At 33.7% G+C, this 17,267-nt stretch overlaps 2 protein-coding genes across 5 annotated transcripts in view; both read left to right on the top strand.

The window, feature by feature from the left end:
• Dus1 (Dihydrouridine synthase 1) overlaps positions 1-17,267 on the top strand; it is a 144,762-nt gene that overhangs the window by 43,503 nt on the left and 83,992 nt on the right. For all 4 annotated transcript variants that reach the window (XM_089094250.1, XM_089094221.1, XM_089094232.1 and 1 more), the window contains exon 2: positions 11,498-11,741. In XM_089094250.1, the coding sequence (XP_088950376.1) occupies positions 11,508-11,741 (234 nt within the window). In that variant the 5' untranslated portion in view covers positions 11,498-11,507. The remainder of the gene's footprint in view (positions 1-11,497; positions 11,742-17,267) is intronic.
• On the top strand, positions 7,840-9,836 carry LOC148956161 (palmitoyltransferase ZDHHC11-like). Its single transcript, XM_089094210.1, has one exon. It carries the CDS (start codon positions 8,781-8,783, stop codon positions 9,834-9,836), a length of 1,056 nt encoding a protein of 351 aa, XP_088950336.1. The 5' UTR covers positions 7,840-8,780.

Genomic DNA, 17,267 nt, shown 5'->3' with positions numbered 1-17,267 from the left:
GATCGTCAAACCTTGGTTCAGAAAATAGGCTATGATAGAGCAAATTTAAACTTATTTAACTTGTTATATCTTTACAAAGAGATTTTCAACTTTAATATTGCCAACTTTTTCAGAGAAAAAAATTTTGAAAATAGATTTTGTGCTCTAGAAAAAATGAATATTCAACCTGGCCCCCAAGGGGGTCATGGTGCAGGTGGAAGTGGTACAGGTCAAGGACAATCATTTTTGCAAATGACCCCACAGTTTTATGGAGCTAATAATAATGCAAGTCAGAACCAAATGATAGTTCCATGGTCCCATGATGTGCCAGTAAGCTGGCAACCAGGTTCATATAACCCAAATGCATTTTATGGTCAACAACAAATTGTCCAGCAGGTGCAAAGAGCACCAGTTCAGTTAGTGGGAAGTGGTTTTTATCCACCAAATTATAATGTGCCTGGGATACAGCCCATTCCTTTAGCTAATAGGAATTCCGCGTTATGTGAGGAAGGAAGTTACCCACCATTACCATCTGAGAGTGAGGAAGAGATGAGACCTGTCAACCCTTGTGTAGTAGAAGGGTTGATTCAAGAAGACCTGCAAATGCCAAAACTGGGACTGAACCCCAGCCTAGGACGTAAAAGGAGAGACATTTCTCCAAATAGTGAAATTGCCCCACAACAAGCTAAGAGGCAAAATCCACACCAAAACCAATCACTACCATCTCAGAAAGTGTCCTTTAAAAATCAAACCATTGAGATACCACAGACCGAATTATTATCTTCAATGATTGATGTTACTGTAAGTGATGAAAATAAACAACTGCCTGATGACTACCAAATAGTGAAATCTCTGAAAGAAGTACTGAAATATAGGAAATTTGAATTTGAAGTAAACAGAGTAAGAGACAAAATGACAGGATTCCTCATGGATGAAGAATCATCAAAAATTGTCCAACAAATGAACATTGTTGCTGGAGTGAATGTTACTGGAAGTGTTAAGCAGAGATTAAGCCGAGGGATCATAAAAGGAGTCCAACTAAGCATGACAGATGAAGAGATTTTAGAGTGTATGGAGTCACCTATTAAAGTAAAAGAAGTTCACAGGCAAAAATGGTACAACAAAGAAACAAAAAAGCTATCTGACAGTTACGCAATAAGGGTGGTTTTTGAAGGTAATTGTCTTCCCCCAAGTGTGTTGTTTTGTGGAAGAAAAAGAGAAGTCCAGGTGTATAACAGGAGATTATTACAGTGCCATAAGTGTCAAAAATATGACCATAAACAGGATGTTTGTAGAGCTCAAGCTCATACATGCCTAAGATGCTCAGGAAATCATTCATCTGATATGTGCCATCTCAAAAACACTGATAGTACCTCAAGGCCCAAATCATATATATGTGTCAATTGCAAGGGCAATCATTCTTCTACATCATTTGCTTGCCCTGTTAGAATCCAGAATAGAGAAATCCTACAAGTGGCAGAGAAATACCACATGGGTTTTAAGAGAGCCCAAGTAACCTATAGAAGCTATGCAGATGCGGCAAACAAAAATCTTACTGTGAGTACCCCTTATTTCAATCAAGGTCATAATGAAATTACAATAAATATGAAGCAAGAAATTGAACAGAAGGCAGTAAAATCCCTAATAATTGGATTACTTCTAAGACCAGAAATGCTTAAATTAAGTGAACTATCATTAATAGAACGTATAAATAAATTATGTACCCTTGTGCATGAATTGCAGCTTGGACAGCTAAACAATGATGAAATTAGAAGTGTTTGTTTAATTAATGAGACAGCAGCACAACAATATGGACCTTAAAATATTATCATGGAACTCACAATCAGTGAGGAATGAGAAGAAAGATATTGTTGTTGAATTTTGCCATAAAAACCATATTGATGTCTTATGTCTCCAAGATACCTGGCTAAAACCCTATGTAAATATGAGTTTCCAGGGCTACAATATTTTGAGGAAAGACAGAATTGAAACAGGAAGAGGTGGGGTGTTGATAGGTATTAGCAGAAAATACCACTACACCGAAGTGCATATTGAATTAGGTGGCAATTATGAAGAGTATGTCGAAATAGTTGGATGCAAGCTCCATTTGGGAAATGGTAAAATCCTCAATGTTATAAATGTTTACAACTCGAATGGGAATAATAAAGACATTGGTGGGATAATAAATGCACTACTTGATAAAATACCAAAGGCAGAACAAGTGGTTTTAATAGGGGATTTTAATGCCCATAGTAAAGTCTGGTGTAATTGGGATTTTATTAATGCTTCAGGTAAAAGCCTTGAAGATATGTTACTGGAAAATTATATATGTTTAATTACACCAAAAGAGCTTCCAACCCGAAAGAATCCTATCACAGGAGTTTCCACCACTATAGACTTGACTTTCACTAGCCCAGATCTAGTGGCATCAGCAACTGTGTCAACCTTAGTAAATACATCTTTGTTTAGTGACCATGCCCCAATTTTATTAAATGTTTGTGATGGTCGGTTTGAGATTTCTGATAGATTTGAGTCAAACAAGATTACTAAGTTTCAAATCAAGAAGGCAGATTGGAGAAAATTTAAAGAACTTCTTGAACAAAAAGACATTTGGGCTGTAGTAGAAAGGGAGCAACGTGTTGATGACAAAGTGAAGGTTTTTCAGGACAGGATAATTGAAGCAGCAACAAAAGCTGTTCCACTGAAGGCCAAATATAAGGGACAAAGGAATTCATGTATATGGTGGAAGAAAGATTGTGATGCAGCTAAAAAGAAATATCTAAGAAGAAAAAATGAGTATGAACAAGCAACAACAATATACAAGTATATTGAGGTGAAAAGGGCTTATGCAGCATTTAAGAGCATTTAATTTTGGCTTTCACAAGCCAAGAAAAAGAGCTGGGAAGAGTTTATTGAAAATTTGGATTTCTGTAAACCAGTAAGTAAGGTCTATGTTTTCATTAAACAAATGCAAAACAAACCCCCACCCAGGAAATCCAACCCCCCTGTATTGTACAATAATCAGTTACTATTGACAGATCAAGATAAAGTGAATGCAGGTGCCAATTATTTAAATAAGACAATAGGAAATACTGATCCAAATGCTACAGAAGTGGCCAGAATGACCCGCTAAAGTTAAAAGAATGGCAAATCAGGATTTGCAGAGCCCTTATAATCACCTATTTACTAATGCTGAAATTGACAGTGTGATAAGAAATCTCCCTATTACCTCACCAGGGGAAGATATGATTTATCCACAGTTTGTTCAAGCTTTGCCAAAGCAGTGGATTATGGTGTTGCTTGCCATCATCAATTTGGCTTGGAATGATGGATATTTTCCAAGTGCATGGAAAAGGGGCCAAGCCATTATGATCCCAAAACCAGGAAAGAACAATTCAAAACTCGAAGACCAGCGGTTCATAACTTTGCTCCCATTTTTAGCGAAAGTATATGAACGACTTGTTAAGAAAAGACTTAACTATGAAGTAGAAAAAAGGCGCGGCCTTAAAGATATACAATGCGGATTCAGGAAAAACAAAAGTACCATAGAAAATTTGCTTTGCTTTAAACAGGATGCTTTATATGCTCTCCAGAATGGACTTGTAATGATTGCAGTTTTCCTTGACGTCAAGGGCGCGTGTGATAATATTGTACATAGACAAATATTGTCAGGAATAATTGAGGCTGGAATTAGAGGTAGAATGTTGCTGCTAAGTAAAAATTATCTCGAAGACCGAGTAGTGACAGTGAGAGTAGGAAATACAATGTCAACAGTCCTAGTAAGAGGGAGAAGGGGAGTACCTCAAGGGTCAGCCCTAGGACCTGATTTTTACAATATGGGAGTGTATAATATCCCTATTGGAGAAGGAGATTCAAACGCGGGAATTTTCGCTGATGATAACACTTTGTGGGTTATGGCAAGGACATTGGAAGAGGGAATCCAAGCTATTTCAGAAGTATTAGTGCAATTGAAAACTGGGCAACTGATATTGATCTCAAATTTTCAACACATAAAACAAAAGCCAGGTTAATAACTCGGAAGAAAATGAAATTTACCCTAATAATTAGATTTAATGGCCAGTAGATTGAGTTTGTGAGTGAAACAAAGTTTCTGGGTGTGAATATAGAGACAAATTTGAATTGGAAACCACATATTGAAATGACTAAGGCTGCTTGCGTAAAAAGGCTGAATCTTATGAAGATGCTTACAACTGTTAGCTGAGGGCAAAAACCCAGTTTTATGATGGAGTTTTATATAAAATATATTAGGTCTAAGATAGAATACGCTTCCGTGATTTATTCCTCAGGCAGTGACACAACCCTAGCAAAGTTGAATTCCGTACAGAATGCAGCTATACGCATTGCCTTTGCAGCCAGAAAGACTACCCCTATTGTGTTTTAAAGTCAGAGTCAGGACTTGAAAGCCTGGAAACCAGGAGAAAGGTAAATGTACTGAAATATATAAAAAAATTGTGGACAACAGATATTACAAACCCAGTTAGATCAAGAATAGTTAAACCAGGAAAAATTGTTACATCAAATAAGTTTAAAAAGAGGAACCAGGAAAATATCTTTGAAATGTCTTGTCGTATCAGTGAACAGTTTGGAGTGACACTAAAAATCACAGATATGTTAAAAGTTCCAGAAATTGCATTACCTCCTCCTTGGGAGACAATTAAGCTTGCACAGTGCTATCTTAAGTTTGAAACGAAGGGATGCCATGATTCCAGGATAAACTTTAAATTAATGATGGCAGAGAAATAAAGGGCATTCCTTGATATATATACAGACAGATCTAAGAAAAGTAACCCAATTTCTGCAGTAGGGGCCGCCTTTGTCATTCCATTGATACAAGTGTCAAAGTCATTTAAACTGTATTCAGAGGCAACATTCTTCCAGGCTGAAGTAATAGCCATAAAGGAAGCAATTGTATTTGCTAAGGAAAATCTTAGCAACCAAAGAAACATTGTATTGTTGTCAGATTCAAAAAGTGCATTGGAGGCACTCGCCAGTTTTGATCATAATGAGAAAATTTCAAGAGAAGTTGTATTGGGCTACATGGAAATAGTATCATTTCTGTCAACAGCAAACATATGTCTTCTGTGGATCCCAGCCCATGTTCAGATTGAGGGAAATGAGAGTGCTGACACAGCTGCTAAAATGGCATGCAAAACAATAAATGTATTTACTAGCGGTTCAACTCCTAGATCTGCAATGCAATTAGATCAATTGATACAATCAGTGAGAACGTATGATTTTGAGGATAGCAGAAATCAATCTGGAAATTGGTTTGTTACCAGAAAAGTAGCAAGAAAGTTTGAGAGACATGTGTACCAAGGATTAAGTAGGAAAGAGGGAAGATTAGCATTTCGTCTTAGATCAGGCCATGCAGATACAAAATTATACAGGGCAAAGTTTTATGGAGAGTCAAGTAACTGTAAGTTTTGTGACAAAGAAGAAAGTCTGGTACATCTTCTTATAGATTGTGATAAGCACACTCTCCAAAGACATATCAACGCCTTCTTTCATGAAAGAAGAAAACAGTTGAGTGTAAATTTGATGTTCGGAGGATTTGCAAATGATAGTGACAATATACAGATCCTTAAGCTGGTTGCACAGTTTATCTCTGCCATGGGGAGAGATAAGACGATGTGATGGGAAGAATAATTATGATTAATTAATGTGACAGAGCAGATTATTGATGATTGACTAACTAAAGTGGGATCCGGATTTATTGAAAGAAGACCCAAGTGACCGAGAAGTCAAGAGGGGTCTTTAATTCGTTCATCATCATCATCATCAGATGATGCGATATACTTTTATATTATTAGATGCTAATTGTATGTTTCAATGAAATTTCCAACTTCAGCTAGTAGGTAAATTCGAAGTGTCTTAGTTGTTGACTGAGTATCAAAAATATAATAAAAGCTTTCAATTTTTATGTCCTTGGTACTTTAAAACACGAAATTCTAATATCGGGTTTACCATGCTTTGTCGCATCGGCCTCATTGCTTAGGATGCTTCATAGCAGATAATGTTATTAAAGCAACTTTAAATTTCAGTGGACTACTTTTATTTTTAATTTTCTTGACGTTTCCACCAAAATTACGTTTATCTCCCCGAATTTTCCCCAAATACACCATTTTTTTCAAATAATCCACGTATTCATGATTCATTTTGAACCTCTGTCTTCTCCCACTCCTAATTTGTTAATGGCAATAAAAATTGAATGAGACATCCTAGATGTCTCAGATGATGCGATATACTTTTAGATTATTAGATGCTAATTGCATGTTTCAATGAAATTTCCATACTCTAATTTCATATTTCTGAAATTTCATATTTCTAAATATGATAGATCCATACTCTAAAAAACGCTAAAAGGCATTCCATATGTTTCCTGTTTCATCAAAAAGAAACATTATTCGTGGCTTTTCGGCGTTTTTTAAATATTTCTTTCAGAAGACATTTAGTCTTAAGGAGTTTCAGATAAACCGAAGATTCCCATGTCTGCAAATAGAAATAGATTTGCTGAACGGATCCAACACATATATTTAAGCTGCATTTAAAAATTCAAATTGGATTCTTTTTTATTTCATTGATTTCACATAGCTCTTCTAATTTTTCTTTTTTTCAAATAAAAAAGCTGCTTTTCAAACAAAAAGCACTCACAGATTCATTGTTGTTGTTACTGCTGCCTGATAAAAGTATTTTCTAAAAGAAAAATTCAGACAAGACACACTTTTTCTTCCAGGTGCCAAACATGTAATATATATATATAGGCTAATGGTTACCATGTGAGATCTGAACTTTTGCCCCACCAGTGCCTCCTGAAATGGCGACCATGTGAGATCTGAACTTTTGCCCCATCAGTGCCTCCTGAAATGGTTACCATGTGAGATCTGAACTTTTGCCCCATCAGTGCCTCCTGAAATGGTTACCATGCGAGATCTGAACTTTTGCCCCAGCAGTGCCTCCTGAAATGGTTACCTTGTGAGATTTAAACTTTTGCCCCATCAGTGCCTCCTGAAATGGTTACCATGTGAGATCTGAACTTTTGCCCCAACAGTGCCTCCTGAAATGGTTTCCATGTGAGATCTGAACTTTTGCCCCATCAGTGCCTCCTGAAATGGTTACCATGTGAGATCTGAACTTTTGCCCCATCAGTGCCTCCTGAAATATGTTGCTATGAGCTTTCTCTTAATAACGACATTATTGATTTATTTCTGCCTCCCCCCTTAGAAATGGTTCCCTGTAGATTGGCATGATTATCAATCCACATGTTTATGAAGATAGGGATTTTAATTATAGTCAAAATACATTTTAGATTTAAATATTTTGATTTGGCTCTATTGTGCCCAGATCACAAACTAAAGACAAAAAGCTTGTCTAAACGAACCAACCTAAAGCAAACTGAACTCAATAGTGAAGTCAAAGCTTGAATCTCGAACCTTAAGGTTTATAGCAATTTACCTTAACTTTCTATTTTCGATATAATTTCTCAAGTTTTCACTCTCTCCCCCCTCTCCTGTCTGAAAGGAATTTTTTCTTATTTGCTTGGTATTGCCTGGTGGAGATAGTTAAGTGTGAACTGTAGGGTCAACATGTATTTTTTCCATAAAGGTACAAGTTAGTCTTTTTGTTAACTAAATTATGACTCTCCGAGTCGCAGGAGAATTCTTCGATTCTAGTTTTCATATAGTTATAAGTGGTATCCATTTAGTGACAGAAATAGAGCAAGGAATTCAATCTTGCTCTTATCTACTTTTAAGCTAAATCTATAAAACATTAATTCTTTTATAATTTTGAGAATTTCATATAATTCCTTTGTTATTGTTTTTTTGCTTCCCCCTTCCGAAAGCGATTCTTGTGTACTTGTCTGTTGTCTGGTATAGCTTAATTTGCCATTCCCTCCCTCTAACCGCTTTTGTATGTTCTGGATCTAGACAAATTTCAATTGCAGCCTCAATGTATATTTCTTCCAGAAATGTAATCCTCGATCTTCGAATTTCGTAATTTGGCTCATTGTTTTCAAATCATGACTCTGAGTTGCAGCAAAATTCACCGGTCGCAATTTTCTCCCAATGTTTAGATTCCTGTTGCCTTAGAGATTTGGGACACGAGTCCCTTTTACCGTAGAATATGCTTTAGTCAGGGATTTAACTGTTGATGCTCTGTTTGATATCAAAAAGGATTATGACTTCTTGAATCAACTTGTGATTGTGTAGTAGGCTAGATGACTTTTGGTTGTTGTGACGTTAGTGTGGAAAGTGTTGGTAGTAAACATTTGTATTGACTCACTAACGTAATTGTGCTCACTTTCAGTGATTTTTTCCAAAACAGAGTACTCGAATAGAAAGTATTTGTTCTACTGAACTTTGCTATATTTTTCACTAATAAAGGAATGATTTGTTTGGATTTGAATGCCTATGACAAAGACGATTATATTCACGGCTGATAACTGTATTGTGCTTATTGTCAATGGGTGTTTTCATAGGTCGAGAATTGAGAGAGAAAGTATTTCTATTCTTTAAATTTGTTATTCCTTTGCTAAATTGCGAATACCTGTCTGACTTTGATTGTGCAGCTTCGGAACAACAGCCGAATTCATAGACTAATATAGGCTATTTGTGATCATTTTTACCGTGCCTTTTTCTTAGTGTATTATTGACATTCAAACCACTTCTGCGGCTGAAATTTTAAATACGACTGCCAAATGACGAAAGGTCATTTGAATTCTGGATGATACTAAGGGTAAACAGAAGAATATAAGCTGTTTGAAGTGGAATAAAACTGAAAGTATGCCGGAGCAAACTAGTATCCCTAGCTACTTAGTCTCTAACTCAAAGGGATCCGAAAGTAAGAATAATGAGGCCGAGATGTGGCGAAGAAAATCGGGCTTTCATTGGCCTCTCCATTCTCAGCAAGTGAGCGGTTATATCGTGCTTTTATTGTCTATCGTTTTTCATCACGGGACCTTGATCCTAAGTACCCCTAGAGGGCTGCATAATATCCTCCACATTATCTCTGGCTTAAATGAAGCCATTTTGTTTAGTGCTATTATTTTAGCAACTGTAAGAGACCCGTGTGAACCAGCCATTAAATCTGCCAACAAAGTCGCAAGCTCTTCAGCTTACGGAAGGTGTCATATTTGCCAAATATCTGTCTCTGATCATCAAACAAAGCATTGCAGCATTTGCAATAAATGCGTAAAAAGCTTTGATCATCACTGCAAATGGCTTAACCAGTGTGTCGGTGGTTTAAATTACAAAGCCTTTATATCAGCTGTTGTAACGGCGCTTGTGCATAGTTTGATTATTTGTGGCTTGTCCGTGTACGGGGTAGTGATGTATTTTCTGTGTTTCTTCAATGATGGTACAGTATATCCATGGTCACAAAGAGACACTGCCGATGATGGAGAAGTTAGTGTTTTTGTGGATAATCCTTGCTTAGACATCAGTTACCTATTCCTAACCATTCCTATTAATAAATTCGTATTTGTAACCATCGCATTTGTGCATTTGATAGTAGGTCTAGTTGCAGTGTCGCTACTTGTACATTTGCTTACATTTCATGCCTATATTAATTATCTTGGAATTACCACTTATCAATATATACGAAACCAATCCAGAAATAGCAAAGGTACAAGCACAAAATTGACGAAACAGTGCCCGTGTTTTAGTCATTACTCAAAGTTGGCTTCCAATTGCCGCTGTAGAAATAATCGAGTTGAGCCAAGTACTTTAGCTGCTCTAGGGAAAATAATCCCTAAAAATAGAAAGATATTGAAGAACAAAGTTAGTCCCAAATTTGCTGTTTCTTTAATAGATCCTGATGGTAATCAGACTAGGTTCTAAGAAACTTTGTGAGACAAATATATGGATTTCAGTTATGTTTTGTACTATTTTTGAAATACAATTGCCAGTTATGTTTCATATTTGCCCAATACATTTGGAGGAATATTTTAGAATATGAAGCTGTGGTTTTGAAGGCCCTGTTGTCCTTGAGGTACTGATGTCATTACCTTTAGGTACCTATTGTTTTTGGTACTTTTCTTCCATCCCCCAGTTAACAATTACTTGGGACTGGCGGAAATTCTTTTACTCCAAATTATGAAAGTAGATTTTCAGCTTAGAATTTAGAAATGTGTGAGAAAGAAAGGTAATATTATTTTTGTTCCGTAATTTTACTGCATCAAATGTTGTTTATTTTATGCTGGAAAGCATTCCTAAAAGACCCAAACACTTTTCTGTAGAACAGTTATTAAATGTTGATTTGGAAGCCCAAGTCTTTGGCTTTTAAACACCTTTCTTCCGTTGAATTGGGAACAGAAATAAATTTGTTTTTGTTAAAGTTAGTTTTGTGTAGGCCTACTTGTTTATAAAAAACTTATGATAAGAGAAATTTACTTCTTCTAAAGGCTGAAATTTTCAATTCTTGAATCAACATTTCAGTGATATAATAACGAACATTCAATCAGAGGTACACTAATGAAGAGATATGATAGGGGCTGCTACCATTTCATCTAATCGTCACAAGCACTAAACGTCATTTCGTCGACAAGGACAATCCGTCAGAACGTCGACAATCATAACATCGACACGTCAGGACATCGACAGTCACAATCACTACCCGTCATAACGTCGAAAGTCACAACATCGACACGTCAGGACATCGACAAAATTCGTCAGGGCATCGATTTATAAATTTATATAATAGTAATAAGTATATAATTGTTTAGAAACAAATTTTGGCTATATATTAGCAAATCAGGCGGGTTGGGTAAAGCATAGCATATATTAAATACGTAACCTAACCTGATCTAGGTAGCTTTTCCCCCTAAACCCCAAAAAACTAAAGTTTTAAAATTATAGATGCTATGACGGATTTTTTCGACGTCGTGACGTATCGATGTTATGACTGTCGACGTTCTGACGGGTAGCGATTGTGACTGTCGATGAACTGACGTGTCGATATTATGACTGTCGATGTCCTGACAGTTAGTGGTTCTGACAGATCTTTTGTTGATGTTGTGACGGATTTTGTCGATGTCCTGACGGTAATGGTCCTAAGTGTCGATGTCCTGACGCCTTCCCATATGATAGTAAGGAATATGTTGTATCGTCTATAGTGCTGCTCATACTACTACTACTTCTCACTGCTGCACGAAACTGCATGAGGCCAATAAAGTTGTGCCCGCTCCTTCTCCTTCCCAATCTACTCAAAGCTTTGCTCTTTACCCATGAAGTCTTTTACCATGAAGTTTCAAATTCTTTCAAATCCGTTCTTACGACCTCTTTTCACTTCGTTTGGGAACGATCTGCTTTCTGCTTTACCTGTCATCCTTAATCTGTAAAATTTGGCCTAGCAATCTTATTCTTTCTTTAATTGCATCGCTGGAAAGTGGGATAGAGACGCGTTTTTCAAACAGCTTATTACTTTATATACGGTTCGTCAAACGAGCTACTAAAACTTTATTTAGACAATTCTTGTATAGATAGTTCCCTTTCAATTTTAGAACATTTACCATGCCTGACAAAGTAGGACCATGGGAATTTTGGCGAGAAGTGCTCAAATCGCCTCGATATGTTCTTGCCCCAATGGTTGACGCCTCTGAATTGGCTTGGAGGCTTTTGAGTAAGCGTTATGGAGCACAGTTAGTCTACACCCCAATGTTTCATGCAGTTAATTTTGTACGGGATCAAAGATATCGATCGGACCATTTGCATACGTGCCCAGAAGACCACCCACTGATCGTCCAGGTATTATTTTTTCTTTATTTTTTGGCCTAGTATTAATGGTAGGCGTGCTTTTATCTACGGATGATCTTCTGTTCTTAACATAATTTGGACTTTCTCTATTTATTCTCTGACTAAACTTTTTTAATCTTAAATTTTAATTTAGAATACATGCTTAAATAAGTAGTAAGTATCTATTGAATTTGCTTGCGTGTATAGGATTGGCAGCTTTCCAAGGCAGATTACCAGACTAGTTATTTGGCAGTGTATAATGTGGTCAAACAGGTTTTTTTCTGTTATTGTTGTCAATTGCACAATGAATGTACATCGTCAGTTCACGTGCACATTCTTAAAAAACTGGTATGATATAAAGTAGTCAAACATGTTTTGAGAGTATGATCATAATTATATAACTCAACATCCGTTTTTTATTCGTCCTTGAAATAAACACAAGTGATTTTTGGACAGTGTTGTCAATTTAAAGTATACTTCGATGTGTTGTCAATTTAAAATAGTTAAGAGATAAAAAAATGTAAAAAGAAATGGCTGAAAAGTATTTTGGGGGGAGATGGGTTGATTGTGTACTGTATAATACACAAGTGATGTTTTTGGACAGTGATGTCAATTTTTAAAATATACTTCAATGTGTTGTCAATTTAAAATAGTTTAGAAATAAAAAATTTTTAATAAGAAATGGCTGAAAAGTGTTTTGGGGGTAGATGGGTTGATTATGTACTGTATAATACACAAGTGATGTTTTTGGACAGTGATGTCAATTTTTAAAATATACTTCAATGTGTTGTCAATTTAAAATAGTTTAGAAATAAACATTTTTTAATAAGAAATGGCTGAAAAGTGTTTTTGGGGGGAGATGGGTTGATTGTATACTGTATAATACACAAGTGATTTTTGGACAGCGTTGTCAATTTAAAATATACTTAGATGTGTTGTCAATTTAAAATGGTAAAGAGATAAAAAAATCTAAAAAGAAATGGCGGAAATGTGTTTTGGGGGGAGATGGGTTGATTGTGTACTGTATAATACACAATTGATGTTTTTGGACAGAGATGTAAATTTTTAAAATATACTTCAATGTGTTGTCAATTTAAAATAGTTTAGATATAAAAAAATTTAATAAGAAATGGCTGAAGTGTTTTGGGGGGAGATGGGTTGATTGTGTACTGTATAATACACAAGTGATGTTTTTGGACAGTGATGTCAACTTTTAAAATATACTTCAATGTGTTGTCAATTTAAAATAGTTTAGAAATAAAAAAAATTTAACAAGAAATTGCTGAAAAGTGTTTTTGGGGGAGATGGGTTTATTGTGTACTGTATAATACACAAGTGATGTTTTTGGACAGTGATGTCAATTTTTAAAATATACTTCAATGTGTTGTCAATTTAAAATAGTTTAGAAATAAACATATTTTAATAAGAAATGGCTGAAAAGTGTTTTTGGGGGGAGATGGGTTGATTGTATACTGTATAATACACAAGTGATTTTTGGACAGTGTTTTCAATTTAAAATATACTTAGATGTGTTGTCAATTTAAAATAGTTAAGAAATAAAAAATTTTAACAAGAAATGGTTGAAAAGTGTTTTGGGGGGAGATGGGTTGATTGTGTACTGTATAATACACAAGTGATGTTTTGGACAGTGTTGTCAATTTAAAATATACTTCGATGTGTTGTCAATTTAAAGTAGTTATGAAATAAAAAGATTTAACAAGAAATGCCTGAAAAGTATTTTGGGGGAGATGGGTTGATTGTGTACTGTATAATACACAAGTGATTTTTGGACAGTGTTGTCAATTTAAAATAGTTTAACGTTATACTATACGAAGAAGTTGATACTAAAGGGATGTAGATGACAAGAAAACAATTGTAATAACGGATAGCTTTACTTCTTCAATGTGTTCCATATAATACATAAGTGGTGGAGTGATGGGAGCGGGGTGTCTTAGAGTACTTATAGTGTGATAGTGGAGGGGGAGTTGCGAGTACCAAGTTACATGATAGTTACACTATTATAAAAATAATTTCAAAGTATCAAGTCATATGATAGTTACGCTATTATAGAAAATAATTTCAAAGTACCAAGTCACATGATAGTTACGCTATTGTAGAAAATAATTTCAAAGTACCAAGTCACAAGGTAGTTAAGCTATTATATAGAATAATTTCAAAGTACCAACTCACATGATAGTTACGCTTTTGTATAAAATAATTTCAAAGTACCAAGTCACATGATAGTTACTATTTTGTATAAAATAATTTCAAAGTACCAAGTCACATGATAGTTACGCTATTATAGAAAATAATTTCAAAGTACCAAGTCACATGATAGTTACGCTATTCTAGAAAATAATTTCAAAATACCAAGTCACATGATAGTTACGCTATTATAGAAAATAATTTCAAAGTACCAAGTCACATGATAGTTACGCTTTTGTAGAAAATAATTTCAAAGTACCAAGTCCCATAATAGTTACGATATTATAGAAAAAAATATCAAAGTACCAACTTACATAATAGTTACGCTATTGTATAAAATAATTTCAAAATACCAAGTCACATGATATTTACGTTACTTTAGAAAACAATTTAAAAATAGCAATTCACATGATAGTTACGCTATTGTATAAAATAATTTCAAAGTACCAAGTCACATGATAGTTACGCAAAATAATTTCAATGTACCAAGTCACAAGATAGTTACGCTATTATAGAAAATAATTTCAAAGTACCAAGTCACATGATAGTTACGCTATTGTATAAAATAATTTCAAAGTACCAAGTCACATGATAGTTACGCTATTGTAGAAAATAATTTCAAAGTACCAAGTTACATGAAAGTTACGCTATTATAGAAAATAATTTCAAAGTACCAAGTCACATGATAGTTACGCTATTGTATAAAATAATTTCAAAGTACCATGTCACATGATAGTTACGCTATTGGAGAAAATAATTTCAAAGTAGCAAGTCACATGATAGTTAAACTAGTATATAAAATAATTTCAAATTACCAAGTCACATGATAGTTACGCTATTATAGAAAATAATATCAAAATACCAAGTCAAATGATAGTTAAGCTATTGCGGATAATAAATTCAAAGTTCCCAGTTTACATATAGTTATGCCTCAGTATATAATTAAATCAAAACAATGATTAACAAGATATTTATGCTATTGCTGAAAATAATATCCAATAACAGAGCCGCATGATATTTAAGATAATATATAAAATACAGTCAATACACCAAGTTACTGAATATTTAACCTATTATAGAAAATAATATCAAATTACCAGGTCAAATGATAGTTAGGATCTTTTATAAAATAATTTAAAATTATAAAGTCACAGTTTATTTAATATATTTTATAAAATAAATTCAAAGTACCCAGTAACATTATAGTTATTCTATTGCATAAAATTATTACAGATTACCATGACATTTTATATTTTAGATTCTGTATAAAATAATTTAAAAGTACAAAGTCACATTATAGTTACGATTTTATAGAAATGAATGTCAAAGTACCAACTTACTTGGATGTTAAGTTTTGATAGAAAATAATTTCAAAGTACCATGTCACATGATAGTTACGCTATTGTATAAAATAATTTCAAAGTACCATGTCACATGATAGTTACGCTATTGTATAAAATAATTTCAAAGTACCAAGTCACATGATAGTTACACTATTATAGAAAATAATTTCAAAGTACCAAGTCACATGATAGTTACGCTATTATAGAAATTGAAATTATTTTGAATAGAAATTGAAAATATCATGTGACATGGTACTTTGAAATTATTTTATACAATAGCGTAACTTTCATGTGACTTGGTACTTTGAAATTATTTTCTATAATAGCGTAACTATCATGTGACTTGGTACTTTGAAATTATTTTCTACAATAGTGTAACTATCATGTGACTTGGTATTTTGAAATTATTTTCTATAATAGCGTAACTATCATGCGACTTGGTACTTTGAAATTTTTTTATATAATAGCTTAACTATCATGTGACTTGGTACTTTGAAATTATTTTAAACAAAAGAGTAACTATCATGTGAATTGTTACTTTGAAATTATTTTCTACAATAGCGTAACTATCTTGTGACTAGGTACTTTGAAATTATTTTCTACAATAGCGTAACTATTATGTGACTTTGTACTTTGAAATAATTTTTTAAAATAGAGTAAATATCATGTGACTTGGTACTTGGAAATTATTTTCTATAATAGCGTAACTATCATTTGACTTTGTACTTTGAAATTATTTTCTATAAAAGCGTAACTATCATATGACTTGGTACTTTGCAATTATTTTCTACAAAAGCGCAACTATCATGTGACTTGGTACTTTGATATTATTTTCTACAGTAGCGTAACTATCATGCGACTTGGCACTTTGAAATTATTTTCTACGATAGCGTAAATATAATGTGAGCTGATACTTTGAAATTATTTTATACAATAGCGTATCTAAGATGTGATATTTTAATTTCAATTTATTTTCTATAAAAGCGTAAATATCATGTGACATGGTAATACGAAAAAATATTCTAGAAAAACTTAGATATAATGAGAATGGTTACTTTTAAATTATTTTCTACAATAGAGTAAATATCATGTGACTTGGTACTTTGAAATTATTTTCTAAAATAGTGTAACTATCATGTGACTTGGTACTTTGAAATTATTTTCTAAAATAGCGTAACTATCATGTGACCTGGTACTTTGAAATTATTTTATACAATAGCGTAACTATCATGTGACTTGGTACTTTGAAATTATTTTCTATCATAGCGTAACTTTCATGTGACTTGGTACTTTGAAATTATTTTCTATAATAGCTTAACTATCATGTGACTTGGTACTTTGAAATTATTTTCTACAATAGCGTAACTATCATGTGACTTGGTACTTTGAAATTATTTTATACAATAGGGTAACTATCATGTGACTTGGTACTTTGAAATTATTTTATACAATAGCGTAACTATCATGTGACTTGGTACTTTGAAATTATTTTATACAATAGCGTAACTATCACGTGACTTGGTACATTGAAATTATTTTATACAATAGCGTAACTATCATGTGACTTGGTACTTTGAAATTATTTTATACAATAGCGTAACTATAATGTGACTTGGTACTTTGAAATTATTTTCTATAAATTATTTTATACAATAGCGTAACTATCATGTGAATTTCTACTTTGAAATTATTTTAAACATTAGCGTAACTATAATGTGACTTGGTACTTTGAAATTATTTTATAAAATAGCGTAACTATCATGTGACTTGGTACTTTGAAATTATTTTCTATAAAAATGTAACTATCATGTGACTTGGTACTTTGAAATTATTTTCTATAATAGCGTAACTATCATGTGAATTGGTACTTTGAAATTATTTTCTACAACAGCGTAACTATCATGTGACTTGGTACTTTGAAATTATTTTTTATAATAGCGTAACTATCATGTGACTTGGTACTTTGAAATTATTTTCTATAAAAGCGTAA

The sequence above is a fragment of the Artemia sp. Qi Xiang Cuo genome, chromosome 1, assembly GCF_049724085.1.
Source record: "Artemia sp. Qi Xiang Cuo chromosome 1, ASM4972408v1, whole genome shotgun sequence".
Classification (NCBI taxonomy): domain Eukaryota; kingdom Metazoa; phylum Arthropoda; class Branchiopoda; order Anostraca; family Artemiidae; genus Artemia; species Artemia sp. Qi Xiang Cuo.
This window is presented reverse-complemented; position numbering and strand designations above follow the sequence as displayed.